Source organism: Euleptes europaea, chromosome 2, assembly GCF_029931775.1.
Source record: "Euleptes europaea isolate rEulEur1 chromosome 2, rEulEur1.hap1, whole genome shotgun sequence".
NCBI classification, from domain to species: Eukaryota; Metazoa; Chordata; class Lepidosauria; order Squamata; family Sphaerodactylidae; genus Euleptes; species Euleptes europaea.
Genome location: NC_079313.1, coordinates 134,691,183 through 134,716,278, shown reverse-complemented (window position 1 = coordinate 134,716,278; position 25,096 = coordinate 134,691,183). Strand labels below are relative to the sequence as shown.

At 49.5% G+C, this 25,096-nt stretch overlaps 1 protein-coding gene across 1 annotated transcript in view; it reads right to left on the bottom strand.

The window, feature by feature from the left end:
* Positions 1-9,212: 9,212 nt before the first annotated feature.
* UCKL1 (uridine-cytidine kinase 1 like 1) overlaps positions 9,213-25,096 on the bottom strand; it is a 57,802-nt gene continuing 41,918 nt past the window's right edge. Inside the window, exons 9-16 of the mRNA XM_056844909.1 lie at positions 20,539-20,558; positions 16,070-16,168; positions 14,948-15,041; positions 13,536-13,598; positions 12,080-12,202; positions 11,275-11,382; positions 9,779-9,935; positions 9,213-9,350 (exon numbers count right to left, since the gene is read on the bottom strand). Coding sequence (XP_056700887.1) covers positions 9,274-9,350; positions 9,779-9,935; positions 11,275-11,382; positions 12,080-12,202; positions 13,536-13,598; positions 14,948-15,041; positions 16,070-16,168; positions 20,539-20,558 — 741 coding nt within the window. The 3' untranslated portion in view covers positions 9,213-9,273. The remainder of the gene's footprint in view (positions 9,351-9,778; positions 9,936-11,274; positions 11,383-12,079; positions 12,203-13,535; positions 13,599-14,947; positions 15,042-16,069; positions 16,169-20,538; positions 20,559-25,096) is intronic.

The window sequence follows — 25,096 nt, the reverse complement described above, 5'->3', positions numbered from 1 at the left end:
TCTTGGAGGGGGCCGAGCTGCCGTTCGAAGTGTGCACAGATCACAAGAATCTTGAGGCTCTCAAGGGAGCTAGAAAACTCAATGCCAAACAAATTCGGTGGGCCCAATTTTTTGCAAAATTCCGGTTCACCCTCAAACATGTCCCTGGCAAAGAAAATGCCCTAGCTGATGCTTTGTCACGACTTCCCCAGTATCGCAACGATTTCGATCGCCCCGTCGACTCCCTGTTCACTCCCGAACAGCGAGGGGAAGTCCCTGGCTTGGCCGTCACCACCCGATCCCAAGCCCGCCAACCGGAGACCCCCCCTACGCTCAAAGGTATCCCGGAAGCATTCCAACAGCGACTCCGGGACGCCTCCTTACAGGAGGAGGAGCACCATCTCCTCCCCACTGGCTTGGAACGAACCAACACTTGGTGGGTGCAAGGGGGGAAACTATATGTCCCATCTTCCCTTCGCAAAGAAGTATTGGGACTTGTACATGGGGCCAGGCTAGCGGGTCATTTTGGTTTCATAAAAACGCTTCACCTGGTTCGAAGGCAATTCTGGTGGCCCGGTATGAGATCTGATGTAGAGTTGTATGTGCGCAGCTGCCCCACCTGCGCCACAGCCAAGAAACGGATGGGAAAACCCCCGGGGCTTCTCAAACCGCTTGAGAACCCCTCCCGTCCCTGGGAAGTCATCGCCATGGATTTTATCACCGACCTACCTCCAAGTCGGGGGAAAACGGTTCTCTGGGTTATCACAGACCTCTTTTCCAAACAGGTTCATTTCGTTCCATGTGCAGGTCTTCCTTCAGCCCAGGGCTTAGCTAAACTGTTCATCACGCACGTCCTCAGGCTACACTCGATCCCGAGGAAGGTCCTCTCCGACCGGGGGGTCCAGTTTGTTGCCAAATTCTGGCGGGCTTTCCTAAAGTTAATGGGAGTGGAGGAACAGGGCCTTTCTTCCGCCTATCACCCCCAAACGGATGGTCAAACGGAACGAGTAAATGCGGTAGTAGAATGTTATTTGCGTTGCTATGTAAATTTCCACCAGGACGACTGGGTCGACCTGCTGCCATTTGCCGAATATGCGTACAACAATGCGCCTCATTCCTCTACCGGCTTTAGTCCCTTCCAAGTTATATACGGGACGGATTTTGGCCCTTTCGGTTCTGCCCCCGTCTCGCCAGAGCTCCAGTCTACCCCTGATCTTCAGGAGTGGATTCAGGTGGTTAAATCCACCTGGCCATGGTTGCTCAAAAATCTGGAAAGGGCAAAAAGCAAGTACAAGGAACAAGCAGACAAACACCGGTCTCCGGGATGGGAACTCAAGGTGGGGGAGCAAGTTTATCTGTCCACCAAAAACCTCCGCTCTCTTCGCCCCTGCAAAAAACTGAGCGACCGTTATGTAGGACCTTTCCCCATTACCAGAGTAATCAACGAGGTTACCGTGGAACTGAGTCTCCCTAAGACTCTCAAGGGAGTTCATCCAGTCTTCCATATAAGCCTCCTCAAACCTTATGTAGCAGCTCCCCAGTTCCACCCCCCTCCCGCTCATGAGATTCCTACCGTAGTAGGAGGGGATACCCATTTGGAAATATCCAAGGTTTTAGATTCCAAATGGAAGAAAGGGAAACTGTTTTACTTTGTTCGCTGGAAAAACCTTGGCTCCGCTCATGACGAATGGGTGGCCGCACCCCACATGGCAGCTCCTCGCTTGGTCCGAGAATTCCACCTCGCTTATCCCGATAAGCCTCGTCCTCTCGGAGGGGGGCCTTAAGGGGGGCAGAATGTGAGGGTCTCTGTCTTTGTGTCTCTGCTTTCCATCACCTGCGGTGTTATCAGTGAACTCGTAAAAGCAGTTCACACCTTCTGGTCTCAGGCGCCAGGCCTGATGGCCCATGTATCTTCCCCCCCGCTGTTCTTCCTGCCAGTACTCCCTCAGGCCGGTGCGGCCTTGGAAGTGTGATAGCCGCACCAGACTTCCTGGGATCCGTCTGATGTTTTGTATTATGCCAAGCTTGTAACTTCCCATAACAATAAGTGTGAACCCCAGTGCCCCAGTGCCCTGGAGTCAATATATTCTGTAAACCCGTATAGCCCCTCACTTGCAACTTTCTACCTGTGCCTGTCTCATCTCCTGAAGGCTTCAATAAATCTATTGTTTCTGTATCAACGTCTGAGCAACTGATTTGGAGAAGCAAACTCAGAGAGGGGGATCTCTCACACAAGGTGGAAAAAGTGTCAAAATGACACAGCTAATGTTCATAAAGTCTCTCTCAATTGTAGGAGAAGTGGTATCCAAAGGATTTTCAACGAGGTTCCCAACGAGGAGACGATCATTTCAAGTTCACAATGAACAGATCTTCATCAGTCCTTCAACGTCCTCTTGTACATTCATTCATTCAAATATTCTCCCATAACGGGTAAGATTTCAAAAAAATGCCAAATCATTATTATTTCCCACGAAGGGTAAGAGACATCACTTCCCACTTGGGGTGAGGATTATAGTGTAGCAACACTTATAGTGTAGTGTAGCTATATAATCCTCACCCCAAGTGGGAAGTGATGTCTCTTACCCTTCATGGGAAATAATAATGATTTGGCATTTTTTTGAAATCTTACCCGTTATGGGAGAATATTTGAATGAATGAAGGTACAAGAGGACGTTGAAGGACTGATGAAGATCTGTTCATTGTGAACTCGAAATGATCATCTCCTCGTTGGGAACCTTGTTGAAAATCCTTTGGATACCACTTCTCCTACAATTGAGAGAGACTTTATGACCATTAGCTGTGTCATTTTGACACTTGTTTCCACCTTGTACAGTCACGTTGTTTGTCTTAGCTTGTATGTTTCAGCTCAGTAGTGTATATAGTGTGTATAGCTGTATTGTTATGTCATTTTGGTAGCTTATAAAGTTTTTTGCACTTTGTATACACTTCGCTCCTGTACTGACCACCCGGAGGCTGGCAGCCCTAGTCCAATGCCATAGAGAACGTCCTCCAAAGCAGTCATTTTCTCCAGGGGAACTGATCTCTCTAGCCTGCAGACCAGTTGTCATTCTGGGAGATCTCCCAGATCCACTGGAAAGCTGGCAACCCTAATCTGAGTGTGGTGTTTGAAGACAGCCTCTGGTTGTTCTGCATCGGGAAAGAACCTTTTTCTGGGGAGTGCAAAAAATATTCTCTGTCCAACTGTAAAAACTCCAACCTTCACCTCTGTAAACAACAGAGATGGTCAAAGAGATATTGTTCGCAGATTTGAGACCTGCGGCTCAGGGCGGCTCTATTTTTAGGCTCCAAGAGGCCCTCTTTCAAGAATCGACTTGTGCCGCTTGTGGCTAGATTTCTTCCTGGCGTTGGCCAGGCAGGAAGTCCGCCTGCAGTGTGCAGAGATATAGTCGTTTGGGAGGCTCGGGGTGAAATTAAGGAGCAAGCGCCAGGTTGCTTAACAGCCATGGGCAGTGAAGGGCCCATTTTTCTCAGGGTTGCCAACTCCGGGTGGGGAAATTCCTGAAGATTGGGGGGTGGAGCCTGGGGAGGGTGGGGCCTGGGGAGGGGCGAGACCACACTCTATATATCTAATTCCCAAGTTTGCCCCCTATCCTGCGGTTATCTAAATCTGCAGATAGGGGGCACAGAAAAATCTTAAAAATTATTGGGGGATTTAAATTCCCTATGCACAGATAACATATGAAACTGCCTTATACTAAATCAGACACTTGGTCCATCAAAGTCAGTATTGTCTACTCAGACCGGCAGCGGCTCTCCAGGGTCTCAGGCTGAGGTCTTTCACATCACCTATTCACCTAGTCCCTTTAATTGGAGATGCCGGGGATTGAACCTGGGACCTTCTGCATGCAAAGCAGAGGCTCAACCACTGAGCCACAGCCCCTCCCTTCCTTTTCCCTTTTCAACTGCCACCAAAGAAGGAGGAGGAGAAGAGTTGGTTTTTATATGCTGACTTTCTCTACCACTTAAGGAAGAATCAAAACCAGCTTACAGTCACCTTCCTTCCCCCTCCCCACAACAGACACCCTGTGAGGTAGGTGGGGCTGAGAGAGCTCTAACAGAGCTGTGACAAGCCCAAGGTCACCCAGCAGGCTTCATGTGGAGGAGTGGGGAAACAAATCCAGTTCACCAGATTTGACACTGAATCTATATTGTATCCTGAACAAACAGGATTTAGGAGGGGCATCTCAGTTCACCAGATTAGCATCTGCTGCTCATGTGGAGGAGTGGGTAATCAAACTCAGTTCTCCAGATCAGAGTCCACTGCTCTTAACCACTACACCACGCTGGCTCTCCATAGAGCCATAGAGATCTTCTCTAGGCCTAGTCAGTGATTTCCCCCCCCTTCACGAATCTACCACCTCCCACTGAGCAGGGAAGAGGAATTCGGGTGTCCCTTGCGAGTATCGCGGGTCCCCACTTGTGTTGTACAACCCCATAGAGTCCACTCTCCAAACCAGGGGAACTGATCTCTGAAGTCTGGAGATCATTTGTAATCCCGGGAGATCTCCAGGCCCCACCTGGAGGTGGGTCCCTGATCCAAATCCATGGTGCGGGGAAAGAGAGGAGTCTCAACCTTCCTTCCTCCAATGCATATCAAACAGACTGTCCCGCTCCTTATCTCTGGAAGAATAATTTCCCCTTACAAGTTGGGTAGAGGGTTAAACTCCCGCACCATAGCCCTGAACTAACCAACACTGGCTCAAAGCACTTGAGGCAATCTAATGAACAAAGCAATTTTGCAGAGACAGTTCTGGGTTGTCTTTTTGAGCTTTTGATGGATGCAAAGAGACATATGAGCTATTAAACGAAAGTGAGAATGTGTGCTTATGGAAACATGGTGCTTTTGCTAATCTATCCACTGGGTCCAAGAAACTAAACCAACGAAGAAGGTGGGGGGAGGAACTGAGATAAACACTGGTAGGAATTCTCTTACCCAACCGATTGGCTGAGAGACCTCTAAGGTCATTCATGCATGGGAGTTTTACCTGAGGTTCGTTGCCCGCTGGACTCACACTTTCTTCTTTAGAAGCTCTGCACCAGCAGTCTCCAAGCTCAAACAAGAAGCCTGCCCCTTGAAATGCCGCTTTGTGACTGGCTGTACTTTCTTTGAGAGAGAAGTCCCCCCCAAGGAAATCTAAGCGCTCAGCCAAAATGCATTTTAAAAGACAAAAACAAAACGGAGCATCCTAAAAGGAATTGGAGGGAGGGGGGACCCAAGCCTCATTTTAAAAGTCCTGCCCAGAAAGAACTCTCAGGAAGCAGGAAGTATTTGAATCCCTGCCTCTTGACACGCTGCTTTGTAATCGGCTGTAAGAGAAACCAAGCTTGCGTGCCCCACACTTTGCCTTATGCATGGGGATTTTACCCAAGCTGAGCTCAGGGAAGGTGGAAGAATCAGGTTAACAGAGGGATTGGAAGTCCCGGGATTTGTGAGGGCCGGCAGCGAGGTCATCTCTAATGGAGGGAAAACTCATGCATAACTCTAAGGAACAAAAAGGGCAAGAGTCCAGTAGCACCTTAAAGACTAACAAAAATATTTTCTGGTAGGGTATGAGCTTTCGTGAGCCACAGCTCACTTCTTCAGATACAGCTAGAATGTGAATCCATCGGTCTTTAAGTAGAGGAACAGTATGTAAATGTGAATAGCAGGCTTGATTGGATTAGGTGTGATATGCAAAAGAGTCTGTGATGTCCAGGGGAGAGATGGGTGTGGAGAAATCAGCATTGGTAATGGGCCATGAATGCAAGGTCTTTATTCAGCCCAGGTCAATGCATTGACTTTAGTTTGAATATCAACTGTAATTCAGCAGTTTCTCTTTCCAATCTCCCTTTAAAATTCCTTTGTAAGAGAACTGCTACTCTTAAATCTGCAACAGAATGTCCTGGAAGGTTGAAATGTTCACCCACTGGTTTTTGAATATTGTGGTTTCTGATGTCAGACTTATGTCCATTTAATCTTTGTCTAAGAGACTGACCTGTTTGTCCAATGTAGATTGTGGAAGGGCATTGCTGGCATGTGATGGCATAAATCACATTAGAAGATGAGCAGGAATATGAACCTGAGATAGTATGGCTGACATTGGTGGGTCCAGAGATGGTGTTCCTAGAATCTATATGAGGGCAAAGTTGGCACCTTGGTTTGTTGCAGGCCTTGGTGCCACTGTGAATTATCTAAGGAACAACCGAGACAGACGGGGTGAACGTGAGTGAAAGTACCCAGGCATTAACAACCTAAGTTTGGTTGATGGAAATGAGCCCTCATCAGGCATGGGCTCAATTGCTAACACGTTATGGGATGATTAGCAACATTCCATCTTCTGAGAAGGGTAAGAAAGAAGTTGGCCCACAAGCCCTGCAGATGTCACCAACACCGCGACTGTATCTTCAACAACCTGTTGATGCTCAGATACGAAGCAGTGAACTATCAGCCAATGTGACAGTTAACAGAATATGGATTTCAACAAACAAATCCCAACACAATCATTTCAAAATCCCGAATTGATCAAACAGCAGTCACACGATACACAAAAGTCGAAATCTGCAAAGCTGCTATGAAAAACAGCTTCCCTCAAGAGTCCTCCTGAGGAATATGGATTTGTAATGTCTCCTGAATACTGCCAAGGCTGGCGCATCCTCCTTCAGAGAGACCGTTCCAAAGGATGGCACTGCTGCCCAACAATAGGGGTCAAGGAACCAGGCCAGCCTCCAAATGGAGCTTGGCAGCCTCTCAGAATTACAACTCATCTCCAGACTACAGAGTTGATATCTGGGGAAAAAATGGTTGCTTTGGAGGGTGAACTCTATGGCATTATACACCTACGAGGTCCCTCCCTTATCCCAAATCCACCCCTAAGCTCCACCCCCAGATCACCAAGAATCTCCCAACCCAGAGTTGGACACCCTAAATAGAGGAGTCCTTTGTTTGTGGGTCAGCCCTCAAGATTTCTTCTTTAAAAGACAGGGCCACGCCAGAAGAAACAGGGCATCAGGAGGCTTTGGTATTCGAGCAAAAACCGTAGGGTAGGAGCCATTTTTACCATACCAGGTCAGGACAGATAAACAGAGGTGGTTTGCCATTGCCTGCCTCTGCATAGCAACCCTGGACTTCTTGGGTGGTCTTCTATTCAAGTACCAACCAGGGCTGACCTTGCTTAGCTCCCGAGATCTGGCAAGATCAGGCTAGAGTAGGCCATCCATGTCAGGTCAGGCAAGCAGAGGTGGTTTGCCATTGCCTGCCTCTGAGTCGTGACCCTGAACTTCCTTGGTGGTCTCCCACCCAAGTACTAACCAGGGCAGACCCTGCTTAGCTTCTGAAATTTGATGAGAGCAGGCCAGCCTAGACCATCCGGGGCAGGAGAAGACAAAACACCCCAAACACCATAATTTAAAATCTCAATTAGAACCGTCAGTCAATAAGACCTAAATTAGTCAAGTGCAGTCCTAAATAAATCTGTTTGAGCCTGCTTGAATCGGGACCAGGGAGCTCGGAGAAAGATGCTTCCCTCTGACCTACACAAAAGCCTTTTGTCAGTTACTTGTTCCGGCTGCTGCACTTCAAAAGTGTTCGTTTGGTAACCATTCTCTTTCTCTCTTTCTCTCTCGAGCTATATATGGAAGAAGCATGCTGGTCTGGTCTGAGATCACTATCTTTGGTTAGCTGCTAACCTCACCGCCAAGACAACAGTTTTTCTGGCCACTGGTTGGGGGCGGGGTGGGGAGGGCAGCGTTATCCTAGGGTGTGCTCCTCTCGTTCGGCCAGCGAGCGGGTTAGCGGTCCACCCACGCAGCTCTTTCGATGCGGCTGCCACAGGTATGCTCGAAATGTCAAGGGTGAAAGGTGGCAACGGGTGGGGTGGAGGGACGTGCGGCGCAGCCTTGAGACACCTTTTCCTTGCACTTTTGGGCTGTTGCTGCTGAGGGGTAGAGCACGAACTCGGTAGGCTGGGGTCGACAACTTCAGGTTGGGAAATTCATGGCTATTTGGGGTTGGAGCCTGGGGAAGGCGAGGTTTGGGGAAGGGAGGGACCTCAGTGGGGCATAATGCCATAGAGTCCAGCCTCCAAAGCAGCCATTTTCTCCAGGGGAACTGATGTGTCACCTGGAGATCAATTGTAATTCCAGGTCTCCAGCCACCACCTGGAGGTTGGCAACCCTAGGCAAAAGGTCCCAAGTACAGGCCCTGGCACCTCCAATGCAAAGCAGGTCAGAATTTTGAACTATTGTTATTGTTATCCTGGAAATATTCAAGATTAACCAGGAGTGTCAGGTGCCAGCATTTGAAGCCACCCAGGACTATTTCCCCCCTTTTCCTCCAAAGTGTGTGTGCCTTCCTAGGCTTGGTATCAGCTTGCCAGGTTCATTTGTGTTAGATTATGCCCTGTTCTGTGTTAGATTTGCTTTTTGGTGTGGATTCTCAGATTTGACATTGCTTCAGATTCTCATGTTTTTACATTGCTGTAGATTCCCAGGTTGCACATTGGCTGGATTCTTTGAAATCACACTTGCCAGGCTGGCAACAGCATCCCTGTTGTTTGGCTTGGACAGTTCTCTAATTGTGCCTTGATGTAGATCCTCAGGTTTTACGTTTACAATGGAGGATGGTGGAAGCACCTCATTCAGAGGCCCATAGAATTAGACCTCTTGGTTCAATTCACCTGAAATTTCGGGGGAAGAGGAAGAAAGAGTTGGTTTCTATATGCCAACTTTCTCTACCACTTAAGGGAGAATCAAACCAGCTTCCAATCACCTTCCCTCCCCCTCCCCACAACAGACACCCAGTGAGGTAGGTGGGGCGGAGAGAGTTCAGAGAAAACTGTGACTAGCCCAAGGTCACCCAGATGGCTTCCTGAGGAGGAGTGGGGAAACCGATCCGGTTCACCAAATTAGAGTCCGCTGCTCTTAACCACTACAGCTGGCTCTCACTGACACACAACTCCGGCTGACACACAACATCCTGTACTTGAAACTTAGCTGAAACTTTATTTATTTTTTAATAAAATAAGTTATATTAAAACTTTTAAATTAAAATAAATTTGCTCTAGACTCAGAAACACTTGTGTGCACATACAAAGACAGAGAGGATCCAAATGCTCTCTTTCTCCCTCTCTCTCTTACAAAATACATCTTAGGCCTCAAGTGCATTGGAGAACAGGGATTCTGCCGCGGGCGGGGCCGGGGGATCTTTGCCAGTGCTTGGGAGCTGTTGGGGGGGGAGGGGTCCGGAGCAGAAGCGTCCTTTCCTTCACAGTGGTTCCTCGACATAAGGGGAGGCAGCTAAGCGTCCACGATGTCTTCCTCGTCACTCCAGTCCGGAGGAGCGTCAGTGCCAAAATAGCGGTCTCCGAAGTTTCCTGGAGAGGTGGCAAAGACACAAGCGAGACCCGTCAGAAGTCCGGTTCCGTATCAGGGGCGTCTCTGCTCTTTCCCTCAAACGCATCCAAAGCGGTTCTATCCAGGTAAAGTTGAAGGGTGGAGCACCTATCCGGCATTCAAGAAGTTCAGGTTCGGTCTCCAGCGAAGAGGAAGAGGAAGAGGAAGAAGAGTTGGTTTTTATATGCCGACTTTCTCTGCCACTTAAGGGAGAATCAAACTGGCTTACAACCACCTTCCCTTCCCCTCCCCACAACAGACATCAGCTGGCAGAAGATGGCAACAGAAGGGGACAGGCAGATTTCCTTGGTGTGTGTGTGGGGGGAGAGTTCCAGAGTTTGGGTGCCAGAACCAAGAAGGCCCTCTCCTGGGTGGCCACATACGTATCTCAGAATGTGTGGGCCCTTACCGATGCCCGGGATGATGCGGAAGAGGTCGTTCACTTTCTTGTCCACAGCCGTCGTAATGATCTTCACCTGAGGGAAGGCATAAGCCACGGAGTGGACACCCATCTCGGCCATCAGGAGGGACAGGAGGAAGATTTTGTCCTCTGGGACATCGTGGTCCTAAGAGGAAGGAAGGGATATCAGCACACCTCGGTCCATGTGAAAGAAGTAGGTGATGTGAAAGACCCCTGCCTGGGACCCTGGAGAGCCGCTGCCGGTCGGAGTAGACAATACTGACTTTGATAGACCAAGGGTCTGATTCAGTATAAGGAAGCTCCATGCGTGTTCATGTGTTCATGCCTTTGGCTTACAATGCCAGTTGGTGACTGAAGGTAAGCTGTGGCTGCCATTTTGTAGCCGGCTCCAGCTCCACCTCCTGCAGCAGCCATTTCTGGCACACAGGCTCGAAAAGGTTGGGGACCCCTGCTCGAGCATATTTTGACCCTACCTTCCAATCTGTGAGGCGTGTTACCCTGAGAGAGGGGGGTGGTCCTTAGCTCACTCGGCAAGCTTCCCCGCAAAGTAGGGGACCGCAACTCAGGTCTCCTGATATTAGAATGGTGCTCTAACCACTAGACGGCACTGACACCCCCAGCCTCTCCAGTTACAAAAGGGTCACAGAGGTAGAAAAGAAACCTACTGGAGATCCTGGGCAACAGCTCCCAGTCTGAATGACAAAGCACTGGGCTAGACGGCGTAACCATCCAGACCAAAGATAAGGCAGCTTTAACCATTCACATCATCTGCTCCCATCTGTGAATCACTCCCCCCCACAGTGACTCAATGCTTTTCTTTGGTTGGCAGATCACGATGGGGTAGCTGTGTTAAGTCTGTCTGAAGCAGTAGAAAAGAGCAATAGTCCAGTAGCACCTTAAAGACTCACAAAGTTTCTGGCAGGGTAAGAGCTTTCATGAGCCACAGCTCACTTCTTCAGATACAGCTAGAATGTGAGTCCATCTATCCTTAAGCAGGTAAGAGTGAATTAGACCCACGTTCTCTAGGCAGTCTCCTGGATTGAATAGAGATCTGGGATTCCTGTCTCATTACTAATGCCAATTTCTCCACGCCTACTACCCCTCTGCATTTCATACCTAATCCAATCACGCCTGCTAATGTCATTGACTTGCTTTTGATATTTACATTGCCATTGTGTGTCTAATTCACTCTTCCCTACTTAATGATAGATGGACTCACATTCTAGCTGTATCTGAAGAAGGGAGCTGTGGCTCAAGAAAGCTCCTACCCTGCCAGAAATGTTGTTAGTGTTTAAGGACGACTGGACTCTTGCCCTTTTCTACTTCTGTTAACAAGCAAGGAGCCGATTCAAGCTCCCCACATTGTTTGGTTTAAGGGAGGGAACCTGCCATTTGGATTCAATTTTCCAGTTCAGAGATGGCCCCGGGAAGTCCTTCACTTCCTGTAAGGGAAAGGAGATAGCTTTCTCTCACCCCTTTCTTACCAGCAAGACCCTCACAGCCATCATGGCCGCCGCCCCTGTGGAGACCGTGCAGTCCATCAGGATCACGTGGTCTTCGCTGATGTCCTTTGGGAGCCTCAGGTAGTGCAGCTGGACGAGAAAGATGAGAGGGTCGGCAGAACAGCAAGCAGGGAGGTGCCCCGCCGAACTGCTCGTACTTAGCATAAAAGTTAACCGGTGGAACTCACTGCCACTGGGAGGAAGGGTGATGACCTCATGAATTCTGAGATGCTCCAGAGAAAGATGAGTACATAAATATTATAAATAGTTATTTAATTTATTTAATATATTTATTTAATATAAATATTAAATAGTTTACTTATTTGTTTAATATAAAATTAAATAATATACTTATTTATTTTGTTTATACCCCGCCTTTCTCCCCAACGGGGACCCAAAGCGGATTACATCATTCTCCTCTCCTCCATTTTATCCTCACGACAAACCTGTGAGGTAGGCTAGGACAAGAGATTGTGACTGGCCCATGGCCCCACAGTTAGCTTCCGTGGAATGAGTGGGGAATCTAACCCAGGTCTCTCAGATACTAGCCGGACACTCTTAACCACTACACACTGGCTCTTGGAAGACCAAAAATAAAACACCTTGGGGCAATATTCCTGGGATGTTGTGCTGTGATCCCTGGGCCCTTTGAATTAGTAGGAAACCATGGTCCACTTGGCAACACCCGTTAAGTGATGTTTCTTAAATATACTGACAAAACTCTGCAACAGAGCTGGGAAGGGGAAGCATCTCAAGCCCCTGGCCCCAAAGCCTGTACGCTGTGTACCTCTGGCTCTCCCGTGTAACGGTTCGTCTGGATGAGAATGGTGCCGATACGGACATCCTTGCAGACGGCTCGCAGGGCAGGCTCCATGGTTTCTCCGGCCCTCAAGATGGACACGCCAGTAATCTGGAAGAGAAAACATGCCACTGAGAGCCAACATCTGGATTCTTCCAACCTTCTGCTCCCATCCCATCCCATCCCATCATTCCCAAGCCTTAAAACAGGGCATGCAAGCACTCAATCGCCCCGATCACCTGGGGTGAGTAAAGACTGCTTCAGGGCAACCAGGCAGGGCAGATTTTGTAATCTGGAAAAGAAGTGTCAACATGAGGATTTTTTCCCCCAGGGTGTGCTATAAATGACTGTGTGCAACAAATGATGTTGCCTCCTGGCCCTGGGTTTCAGAGGTTGAGTGCCTCAGAATGTGGAGGTTTCCTTGAGTCCTATTCTCCATGAATCTGTCTAATCCCCTTCTAAAGCTGTCTATCCCTGCGCCCCTCACCACATTGTCTGGCAGAGAATTTGACATTTTAATCACTGGTTGCAGAAAGAAGTATTTTCTTTTGTCGGTCCTGAATCTACCGCCCACCTACTTCATCGGACACCCTTGACTTCTTTGTCAGCTCTCTCAACCCCATGCATAATTTTATAAACCATTATCATGGTTTAAGAAGAGGTTTTAAGAAGAGGTTAGATGGCCATCTGTCAGCAATGCTGATACTGTGACCTTAGGCAGATTATGAGAGGGAGGGCATCTTGGCCATCTTCTGGTCACTAGGGGTGTGGAGGGGGGAGGTAGTTGTGAATTTCCTGCATTGTGCAGGGGGTTGGACTTGATGGCCCTGGTGGTCCCTTCCAACTCTATGATTCTATGATCATGTTCCCCCCTTAGTCATCTCTTTACTGAACTGAAAAGTCCCAAATGCTTCATCCTTTCCTTAAAGGAAAGATGCTCCACCCACAACGTACACATATGTGATTCAAAGCAATAATTCCCATCCGCTTTGCAAATACTGCTGATCCACTTGGAAGAAGAAGAGTTGGTTTTTATACGCTGATTTTCTCTACCTTTAAGGACTCTCAAAGCAGCTTAAAATCACCTTCCCTTCCTCTGCCCACAACAGACACCTTGTGAGGTAGGTGAGGTTGAGAGAGTTCTGCGAGAACTGTGACTAGCCCAAGGTCACCCAGCAGGCTTCATGTGGAGGAGTGGGGAAACAAACCCATTTCACCAGGTTAGAGTCGACCACTCATGTGGAGGAGTGGGGAATCAAACCCGGTTCTCTAGACTGGAGTCTGCCACTCTTAACCACTATGCCATGCTGGAAGATAAGTGTTGCAGACTTGTGAAGCCATAGGTGGGACAATGTAGGCTTTTAGCAAAACTGAAAAGAACAGGGTTTGCACATCCCTAGTTTTGGCCTGGCTTGGCACAGACATTCCTCTTGCTGACACTTACTTGCTTCCCGCTGTACATTTGCCCTTGGTAGGCATGGCCTTGTGGAGTCTGGACTGTGCAGCTCTGGAGAGAGGAAATCACAAGATATCATCCAAACGTCAATGTGTGTCAGTGTGTGAAACTATATTGCTCCCCAGAGCTCTTTGCGCTTCCCCCTAACCAGCAGGCGCCAAATACATTATGCACAATAAACGAAGGTGTGCCAATCTGCCCAATTCTGCAAAATTCGTTTCTTCTCGGTGCCATTCGATATCAGTCAGGAATGTTTGCCCTGGACCCCGAAAAGGACTTTTTGAAGCAACCGAATTCTTTTTTTAGCCTGAGAAATTTGAGAAAGGCAACACACTCTCCCAATCTGGAAATTTCTTTTTAAATTATTATTTTAAATATTTTTATGCCGCCTTTCCACCCAATCAGGCTCCCCAGGGACCTAAAAATATTAAAGCATTTGAATAATTAAAAATACATAGAAAATTATAAAATAACAAGTGTGGGTGGGGGGGTTGTGAGACTCATGCGGGAAGCCAGGCCAAAACAACACACCTTAAGACCAATGGCGACAACGGCGGTAGCTTGGAACTGCTCCCAGTCCAGCACAGCTCCTGGTATCCGCCACGGCAGGGCCTGGAGTGACTCCCTGCGGCAGCTGTCGCCAGCTCAACTGGTAAGTGGGTTGTCTGCGCATGCGCAGACTTTTTTTATTATTTCGGGGGGAATTTCAACCCCCAATGTATTTTTTAAAAACGTTTTGATTTTTTCTGCAAACCTGGGGAGTCCCCCAAATTTGCAGAAAAACCTGTTTAGTATCGGCATGGCCCCGATCTGCAAATTGAGGTATCTGCAGGTGGGAGGCCACATGTCACTATTACATATATAGATCGAATAAAAACACATAAACTTAATTAAAAAAACAAAACAAAAACACTTTGCCCTATATGCATTCTCTTCTCCTCTCACAATTTGACTAGAGCTGAGGAGAACATTCTGCAGTCTAGTTTTCCAGTTCAAAAACAATGGTGGGTGAATGACAAACAGCAAAGTCTACCCCCCACTTTAATTCTGCCTTTGGGGGGCTGTTTACTTAACACCACCCCATCAATGAAGAAGCAGAGCAGGCTCTTCAATTGTGATTGGGGAGGGGCCGTGGGTCAGTGGTAGAGCCTCTGCTTGGCATGCAGAAGGTCCTAGGTTCCCTCCCTGGCATCTCCAGTTAAAGGGACCAGGCAGGTAACTGATGTGAAAGACCCCTGCCTGAGACCCTGGAGAGCCACTGCCGGTCTGAGTAGACAATACTGACTTTGATGGACCAAGGGGCTGATCCAGTAGAAGGCAGCTTCATGCGTCCATGTGATTAAGGTATTTGCAAAAGAGCGTCCCCTTCAGCTCAACATGCTTGGCTTCAAATAACTGACCTGGAAGGGCAGAAACGACAACGCGTGTTCAATCAGCAGCCGCATCAGGCGCTTGGAATAGAAGATAAACTCGTCTCGGCTGGTCTCCTTGTTCCTAGAGGGGGATAAATAGGGGGAGAGGTGCACATTCGCCAGACCTTTTTCCGAGGCAGAAAGGCCAGCTCTTAAAGGTCCTGCACAGAAGAAAGGTGGCGGAGGCCTCCAGAGAATCGAGGCCTGCAGAAGCCCCCTCTGATGATACCCACAAGTTTTCCACCAGGACGAGAGAAGCAAACCGCCTTGGCCCTGCTCACTGTAGCCAGATTGGCTGGCAAGAGAATAGCTTCAAAAACCCCAACAGCAACGATTCCCTGATGGACATTTGGGCCCTGGGTGAGTTTCGGCATATATTAGAGTTCTTCTTGGCTTCCATCATTTAAAAGTGCAGACTGTGAGGGAGTCACATTTTTATGTCCCTGCCTATATATAAAAAAACCATCCCTGCATGTGGGTCTAGCCTAGTCCTTGCCCTGATGAGCCATTGTTCTATGTGCTGGGGTTTTAAAGGGTGTACATACTCCAGCATGTGTGCTGACAGATGGAATATATATATATTACACACACATACACACACACAAGTTGATTATCCCTTTTTTGGACTGCTTAGGACCAGAAGAAGAGTTGGTTTTTATAAGCCGACTTTCTCAACCACTTAAGGAAGAATCAAACTGGCTTACAGTCACCTTCCCTTCCCCTCCCCACAACAGACACCCTGTGAGGTAGGTGGGGCTGAGAGAGTGTGACTAGCCCACGGTCACCCAGCTGGCTTCATGTGGCGGAACTGGGAAACAATCCCCCCGCTCATGTGGAGGAGTGGGGAATCAAACCCGGTTCTCCAGATGAGAGTCCACTGCTCCAAACCACTGCTCTTAACCACTACACCACGCTGGCTCTCTCTTTGCTCAGCTTTCTCTCCCTTAAAAACTTCTTTTGAAAACTATTTAATAAAAGAATTATTTCCTTACTCTGAGCCCTGGAGAGAAAGGGGGTAGGGAAACTGAAAATGGGGGGAAAGGGCGATTTGGGGAGACCCCGCCTCAGCCGCTGGTCTCCCCCCACAGCGCTATGGGGTGGTGAACTCACCTGATGATGGTATGCATGCCCCTGACCTGCGGGGTGTTCTTCAGCACGCTGAGGGTCTTGGGGAGGGGGTGGCATTGATGGGCGGAGGCCAGGGCAGCCCTGGGGAAGCGGAAAGAGATTGACGGCCGGTTAAGGGTTCTCCAAGACCCCGCCATTTCCCCACCACGACCGAGGAAAAGAAAACCCAAGATCCCCAGGGGAGGGGAGGTAGATTTCTCATCCGAACAAACCACACAGGCCGTTCTGTTCCGTTCAAAACATTTGATGGGTTGCCAAATCTGGATTTGGAGGGGGGGGGGTGGAACCTGGGAAGGGCAAAGTTTGGGGAGGGGGCCTCAGTTGTGGTACAGTTAGGGCTGCCAACCTCCAGGTGGAGGAGGAACTTATCATTTTGAATTGCTTACCACCTTTTCATTTGGCTTTATGTGGACTTGCTCCAAGGGTGACGTCACCCGTTTCTCAGGACGCGCTATATCCGGACTTGGGTGCTATCGTAACCCTACGGGGGAATTTTCAGTTTGGTTCTCTAGGTATATAAATAGCTTGCTTATAAGTTTTCTTTATTGTGTGACATGTGAACCGGTCAGTAAAACTAGACGGCATTTTTATGAGCCTCGTGCTGTTGTTTATATAGTTATAACCTCCAGGTGGTGGCTGGAGATCTCCCACTATTGCAACTGATTTCCTGGTGACAGAGATCTCGAAATGAATCTCTCTTACGGAGAGTCTTTCCCATTCTCACAAAGAACTTGTGAAATGGTAGAGTTCCCTATCACGCAAGATATGAAATAACAGAATGAGCAAACGGCCAGACAACAATATTGTCTGCCACTCACACTTCCACCAGGTTTTACATCCTTGAGATGTTGAGAAAGCGAGGTCAGGCAGCCTAAGCCATCTTCCAAAGGTGCCCATAGGGTCAAAAAGGTTGGGGACCCCTGCGATGGCGACCTTTGGAATAGGAAAAAACCCAAGAAGAAAAGGGTTAAGGACATACTCCCCAATCGGAGCAGTCTGCCCTCCTTTGGGGCTGAAGAAGAAGAAGAGTTGGTTTTGATATGCCGACTTTCTCTACCACTTAAAGAAGAATCAAACCGGCTTACAGTCACCTTCCCTTTCCACTCCCAACAACAGACACCCTGCGAGATAGGTGGGGCTGAGAGAGCTCTAAGAGAACTGTGACTAGCCCAAGGTCAACCAGCTGGCTTCGTGTGTAGGAGTGGGGAAACAAATCCAGTTCACCAGATTAGCCTCCGCCGCTCAAGTGGAGGAGTGGGGAATCAAACCCGGTTCTCCAGATCAGAGTCCAACGCTCCAAACCACTGCTCTTAACCACTACACCACGCTGCCTTTGGAGCTCCATTACCCAGATATGTACAGATTTCGCTCATTTTCAAATGTCTGACTAATGACTACATTTAGGGTGGGGTATTTCCCCCCCCCCCCCAGGTCAGACAGGCTTATTAGGAGGCAGTGATTCATGCAGAGTGGCGACATGGAGCCTCTTCCTGTGCTCTGCAGTAAGTGAACGATCCAATCACACTTACTGCTCCACCCTGAAATGGAAATGGATTTCAAGGCTAGGCGAGGGCAGGAAGTCATACAGAGATGTAACAGGCAGCCTCCTCAGGGGGTTTGTCTGTTATTTAATCATCTTATTCTTCATGAAGCTTCGTGGTGTCTTTTTAATGTTGGGAATTGCAGAGTCTGGCTTGTGTCAGTCAGATTTAAAGTACAATGATAGACTTCTGTCTCTTTCATGGGGTGGGCTGGGAGGGGCGTGACGGAATAGATCTTTCTAAAATTGGACAGGCAGCAACACCCCCTCCCCACCCACCCCCCAGCCTGGCAAAGTTGATGGCTACAGAGTCTGTAGATGAGTCACGTCTTGGTGACGCGCTTGTTAAAAATAAAAACGGCGCGGCCCTTTTTCGTCAGGTCTCTGTGTGGTTGGTTGGGACGTACAGAGGGCGTCGGGCGGGCTCTTTCTCTGTGCTCAGCATGGCACGTGCAAGAGAACACATTCGGGATGAGCAGACGGGGAAAGTTAGTAAAACAGAAGCCAGCTTAGTAGTCTGCGCCCGCGGTTTAAAAACACACACACACAAAACACACAAGTAGATCGAATTAAAGTTGGTTAGCCAGGAACACAGCCTTGCCTGCAAGCCCTAAGCCTTAAAGGAAGAGCTCCTGAGCCGGATCCAGGCCTCAGAAACTCTTCAAGCCGGTCTGTTCCTCTGCCTGTCCTTCATGCTCCCCTCCCGCAGTGGCCACCAAAGGCAGGTAGCCATCTCTGGAGATGTCCCCGGGTCTAATAAAGCAGCATGTCAGGGAGAATCTAGCTTGGATGGAAACCTTCCTGCAATGCTAGGATTCTAGACGTGGGGTGTAGCAGGTCAGGGCGAGGCCCGGGAAAGTCAGGCTCCAATTAAATTTTGCTATCTTAACTGACCCGGATGGCCCAGGCTAGCCAGATCTGGTCAGATCTCAGAAGCTAAGCAGGGCAGGCCCTGGTTAGGACTTGGATGGGAGACCATCCAAAAAGTCCAGGGTTGCTATGCAGAGGCAGGCAAGGGCAAACCACCTCTGAGACCTCTTGCCTTGAAAACTTCATGAGCGGTCACCTTAAGTCAGTTGCGACTTAACATAAGAACATTAGAAAGGCCCATCAAGTCCAGCAGTCTGTTCACACAGGGGCCAACCAGGTGCCTCTAGGAAGCCCACAAGCAAGACGACTGCAGCAGCACCATCCTGCCTGTGTTCCACCGCACCACATATATTCGGCATGCTCCTCTGATCCTGGAAAGAATAGGTACACATCATGACTAGTACCCATTTTTATGAGTAGCCGTGAATACCCCTTCTCCTCCACTTTCCACCCCCATCTTATCTGGGGGCTGCACAAAAATTGCAGTCCCAAACAGATTGGGCCTGGCATGCATACTGGATCCTGCCCCCTTTGACCTAAACTCGAAATTCACTAGTACCACACCGCTAAGTGGCTGCAGCCGCGTGGGAGACATAGCGCATGATTCAGAGGCTGACACTGCTTCTCAGATGGCATTTGAGTGAGTGCAGCGCATTCTTGTTCTGCTATGAGAACGGCCACCATGAAAGCAGAGCTGTGGCTTGCCAGCTTGCAGACTTCTTAATATGTTTGGGGTTTTTTTTGCTCCATTTCAATCCTGCCTTTCTCCCCACTGGGGGCTCCAAGGTGGCTAACGTCCTTCTCCTCTCCTCCCTTTTAACCGTGCAACAACCCTGCAAGGCGGGCTAGGCCATGTGACTGGCCCAGGGTCACCCAGCGAGCTTCCACTGCAGAGCGCACATGCGAACCTGGGACTCCTCGATCCTTGCCTAACACCCTAACCGCTATACCGCACTGGCCTTCCCCATGGCAAAGGGGCTGTCCCACCTTGGGGTTTCTAATGTATAAACCAGATTTTACAGGGCTCCCTCCCCCCCAAAAAGGGGGTTGGGGCAGAGCTGATGCCTTTAATCTCTTCCTTTTCCAATAATATATCCTGGCCCCTTTGTTACAAGTACTGGCCTGACATACGCAGGAAACAGGTAAAAGATGGTCCCATCCCACTAACTTGGAAGCATCTTGGACCCACTGTGGCTCCCCAAGAAGAAGAAGAAGAGTTGGTTTTTATAAACCGACTTTCTCAACCACTTAAGGAAGAATCAAACCGGCTTACCATCACCTTCCCTTCCCCACAACAGAGACCCTGTGAGGTAGGTGGGGCTGAGAGAGCTCTAAGAGAGCTGTGACTAGCCCAAGGTCACCCAGCTGATTTCGTGCGTAAGAGTGGGGAAACCAACCCGGTTCACCAGATTAGAGTCCACCGCTCACGTGGAGGAGTGGGGAATCAAACCCGGTTCTCCAGATCAGAGTCCACCGCTCCAAACCACCGCTCTTAACCACCACACCACGCTGGCTCCCAAGAAAAGAATCGAGACCATCTCCAGGCAGGCAATTTCGGTCCCCTCCAGCTTCCAGAGGTCAGCAGAGTTCTGGAAGAGGGAGACGGTGATCCTAGCAGGTGCAATTTGTAGGCAGAATGGCATTTTTGCCTGTGGCCCCCTTCTTTGCCAATCATTCCTGTCCATGCTGAAGGGGTGTGGGCTGACTAGGGTTGCCAATTCCAGGTTGGGATATTCCTGGAGAATTGGGGGCGGGGGCGGGGGCTGGGGAGGGGAGGGGGCTGGGGAGGGGAGGGACCTCAACAGGTTATAATGCTGCAAAGTCCACCCTCCAGAGCTCCCACTTCCTCCAGGAGAACTGATCTCTGTAATCGGGGGATCAGTTGTAATTCCAGGATATCTCCAGGCCCCACCTGGTGGTTGGCAACCCCAGCACTGACCCACCCCACGGTCTCGCTGCCATGCGGGCCCCGGACCTAGCAGAAGCTCACACGATTTAGTAGGCAAACCAAACCGAAAAAGGGAGCGACGTTTCTCCTCACATATCCCAGCGTAGCTTCCTCTGTTCACCGGGCGAGAACGAGAGGGGGTCGGTCAGGGATGAGGCCAGGCAGGAAACAGACACCCACACCCACACAAAGATATCCAAGGGATGGAGAGAAGGGAAAAATAAAGGGGAGAAAAAAAATTAAAATAAAGGGGGGAAAAACCACAAGACATGAATGCATTTTGTTAAACGGAGAAAGAAAGATATGCGCCCTGGCGGACAATACCAAGAGATCAGGGACGGGCTCTCCTAGCGCTGAAAGAAAACCCACGGCCGGCCAAAGAATTTTTAGTCCTGGGGAATCCAGATGGCACCCCCCCTTCCCCGATTAACAGTGGGGCACAGGCCTGCCAGGACCTCCATGGCACAGATTGGTAAGCTGCGGTACTGCCGTCAAAAGCTCTGCTCACGACTTGAGTTCGATCTCGAATGAAGTCGGTTTTATGTAGCCGGCTCAACGTTGATTCAGCCTTCCATCCTTCCGAGGTCAGTATAAAGAGTCCCCGGCTTGCTGGGGGTAGACGACTGGGGAAGGCAATGGCCAACCACCCCTAAACAGAGTCCACCTAGTAAACGTCGGGATGTGACATCACCCTGTGGGTCAGGAATGACCCGGTGCTTGCACAACCTTTAGCGTTTTTACATGCCTGCCAACCTCAGCAATATGAACGGGAATTGGGGCCTGGTGGGTATTGCTACAAGTCACTTTGGGGGCGTTTTGCATTCCCCCGATGGTGACACCCAGACCCATTCTCTTCTCCTAGAAAGTGCACCCTCGACAACACGCTACCGACCTGTGGGGGCTCTGAAGGGATGCACAGAACAGAGAATTCGGCAGTGACTTTTCTCATCCCAGAAATGGGGGAAATTCTCTTGAGCAATTCCCCCCCCTCGGATACGAACACAAGATCAGCCCTGCTGGATCAGACCAGTGAGGGACCATCCAGTCCAGCATCCTGTCCAACACAGTGGCCAAACTGGAGGTCCAAAAACAGGGCATAGAGGCTGAGGCCTTCATAAGAACATAAAAGGAGCCCTGCTGGATCAGACCAGGGGTCCATCAAGTCCAGCATCCTTTCTCACACAGTGGCCAACCAGTTCCTCTGTAGTGCCAACAACAGGGCATAGAGACCAAGGCCTTCATAAGGACATCAGCCCTCCTGGATCAGACCAGTGGTCCATCCAGTCCAGCATCTGGTCTCACGCAGTTGCCAAACTGTCCCTTTGGAAGGCAAACAACAGGGCATACAGGCCAAGACCTTCATAAGAAGATCCCTGCTGGATCAGACCAGTGGTCCATCTAGGCCAGCATCCTGTCTCACCCAGTGGCCAACCAGTTCCTCTTGAGGTTCAACTGCAGGGCACAGAGGCAGAGGCCTTCTCCTGATATCGCCTCCTGCAACTGCTAATCACAGGCTTACTTCTTCGGCACGGGGAGGTTCCCTTTAGTCACCACGGCTAGTAGCCCTGGGCAGATCTATCCTCCTTGAATCTGTAGGGTTGCCAGGTCCCTCTTCGCCATCGGCGGGAGGTTTTTGCGGCGGAGTCTGAGGAGGGCAGGGTTTAGAGGGGGGAGGGACTTCAATGCCATAGAGTCCAATTGCCAACACGGTCCTTCTCTCCAGGGGAACTGATCTCCATCAGCTGGAGATCAGTTGAAATAGAAGATCTCCAGCTAGTACCTGGCGGTTGGCAACCCTATGAATCTATCTAATCCCCTTTGAAAGCCGTCTATGGATGGACCCTCTTCTAGGGCCCGGAGCCCTCTAAACGGAAATTTTTTTTACTAAGGACTTACTAAGGACTTAAGAGGAAGCTTTCGGAAACATAAAATTGCAAACGTTTGCACGAGCCGCTCAAAACTTTTGTGACTAGCCGGGAGGGAGGAAATCAATCATTCTAAAAAAAGAAACAAGCCATCCTTCACAATTGTGGACAGAAACCCTTTCTTGCTTTCTTTTCTTCCGGCCCTGGCAGGCCACCGAACCTCCAGCTATCACAGGCTCACGAGGCTTCCTGTTACCCTTTCGGGTGTCTTTGACCGGTAGTGGAAAATTCTAACAAGCCGCCGCAGCTCTTCCTTCATCTCTTTCTTCCTTCCTTCCTTTTTTCCCCCCTTCTTCTTCAAAAGTCTCACTTTGGCTAACCGATTCCTCTGCCCCTCCCTCTGCCCGAAGAAACGCTTCAAAGGGAAAGCGAGAAAAGAGGGCGACAGCCTCCCCAAAAGGTGCCGCCGCAAAAGGTCGCCGGCTCTTTTTCATTTTTATTTTGCAAGGCTCGCAAATCTGACGGGGGAAGCGGGCGAGAGGCGCGGAAGCACACACCAGCCAAGGCATTTCAAACGGGACGGAGGATGCCTTGAAACAGGTGGCCGTTTGGTTGGCCAGAAGCTAAAACGGGCTCCTGCAATTTGCGCTCCGGGCTCCGCTCGGCTATTTCGAGGGTCCCTTGAAATGATCAAGGGTTTTTGGGAGGGATGGGAGAGGCTTGCCAGAGACACCCAGAAGGATCTATTTCTAGAACGGAGCTGGCTAAACTTTTAAGTGTTCCCAGAACAGGTAAAAAAAGGGTCTCTCGTTCAATTGGCTCCCATCGCTCCAATGTTTCCACTCGTTGGGCCGAACGAGGGCTGGAAAAGAAAGCCCCGGCCTCGCTGCTAAACTTGTGGTTCGTTTTTTTGTGAATGCAGGGTTCAGGTTGCCAAGTCCGGGTTGAGAAATTCCTGGAGAGCTGGGGGGTGGAGCCTGTAGAGGGGAGAGTTTGGGGAGGGGAGGGACCTCAGCGGGGTATACTGTCATAGAGTCCAAATCCTCCAAAGCTGCCACTTTCTCCTGGGGAACTGATCTATATCGTCTGGAGGTCAGTTGTGATTCTAGGGGATCTCCAGGCCCCACCTGGAGGTTGGCAAACCTAGGCAGAGTCCCAATCTTTTGTTTGCTAAGATAACAGGGAAGGTTGGTCTACAGGGAAGGTGGATCATGGGGAGGGGTTCGCCAGCTGGAGGAACCCTAGATTCTCCCCATAAATGCCCCCCCCCAGCCAAAATTGTCCCAGATGCTCATTTCTGGTTTTAGAACTGGGTTGGCAAGGGAGGGAGAAATTTAAAACTTGAAACATATTCAAACATTAAATGTTAACTCTGCCCTACCTTACAAGGCTGTTGCAAGGATTACAAGATAACTTTGAACACTGAAAATGCTACATATATTCTAAGTATCATTGCCCTTCTATCTAATAGCCCAGGGCTGGTCCTGGCATGGTCAGGCAAATCCACACTTCAGGGACAGCTGCAAAACCGAGTTAGGGTTTTGCAAACCTGATGTGCAAATGAATTTGTTAAAACCCACCCAAAATTTAACAGAGACATCTGTACATGTGCAGACGTTGCAGTCCTTTCTCCCCTGGTGTTTGGGCAGCATTTGAGGGTTTTTTAGCAACTCAAATAATGTGCAAAAAGCCATGGCAGGCTATCACAAGCAGAGGGAGCATGATGCACCCCTTCTCACCTGCTGGTTTTCCTCCGCAAGTATTCCCTCCCACTCATGTATTAGTACTACAAAAAGGGTCAAGACTCCCGCCCCATGTTTTCCCTTACAATATGTTGCATATACTTTGGTTGGCCAGAAGCTAAAAGTATGATGCTACAGCCGAGGGATCAGAAATACATTTCCCACTGTATGCCCACCTGGCGCTTTCAAATGCAATGTGATTCTAGTGAATCACATATTTCCCTGGCTCTGGGGTTGTGCGTGTTGAGTGCCGTCAAGTCGCTTCCGACTCCTGGCGACCCTATGAATCATCGTCCTCCAAAACGTCCCCTCCTTAACAGCCTTGCTCAGGTCGTGCAAACTGAGGGCCGTGGCTTCCTTTATAGAGTCAATCCATCTCTTGTTGGGTCTTCCTCTTTTCCTGCTGCTGCCTTCAACCCTGGCCTTTTTTCAGATAAAAACCGAAAGGGACCGAGTTCCGTATTTTTACGCCTGCTGACCAAGAACACAAGGATGTACACCCAGCGTTCAAATTGCTGATCAGATGGAAACCCTGTGGAAAATTTGCCCTGCGTGATGCCCGCTACTGCCCTCCATCGATGACAAAATTGGTGTCGGGTACAGAATTCAGTTTCATGAGGAAATCAGCTGCCACTTGTAAAAAAAAAAAAATGAACAGCAGTTGCTAGTCCTCAAGATTGGTGAGAGGGAGAGAGGCGCAGGGTCTCTCGTTGGCTTAGCAGCCCCAGTCGTTCCAAATGCCTTGGATGTCGCAGACGGAAAGGACAGCGTTAGGCCCTTACCTGACACTGAGTTCGCGCTGCCGGGGCAACACAAAGACACCGTGCAACCAGCATTAAAAGAGAGGCAACACCAACAGGCAATGGGGGGGGGGGAGAGAAAAAAAAACAGGAATTTTTTCCCCCTTGTATTCATAGCCCTCGGAGGAGATTAGCAGCCTACTTCTTTTCTTCTTCTTCTTTTTGTAGACCTGCTTTCGAAGGTCTTTACCCCTGGCTGTTTCTCTCGCCGTCACCCCTCTGACGACTTCGGATCTTTGTTTGG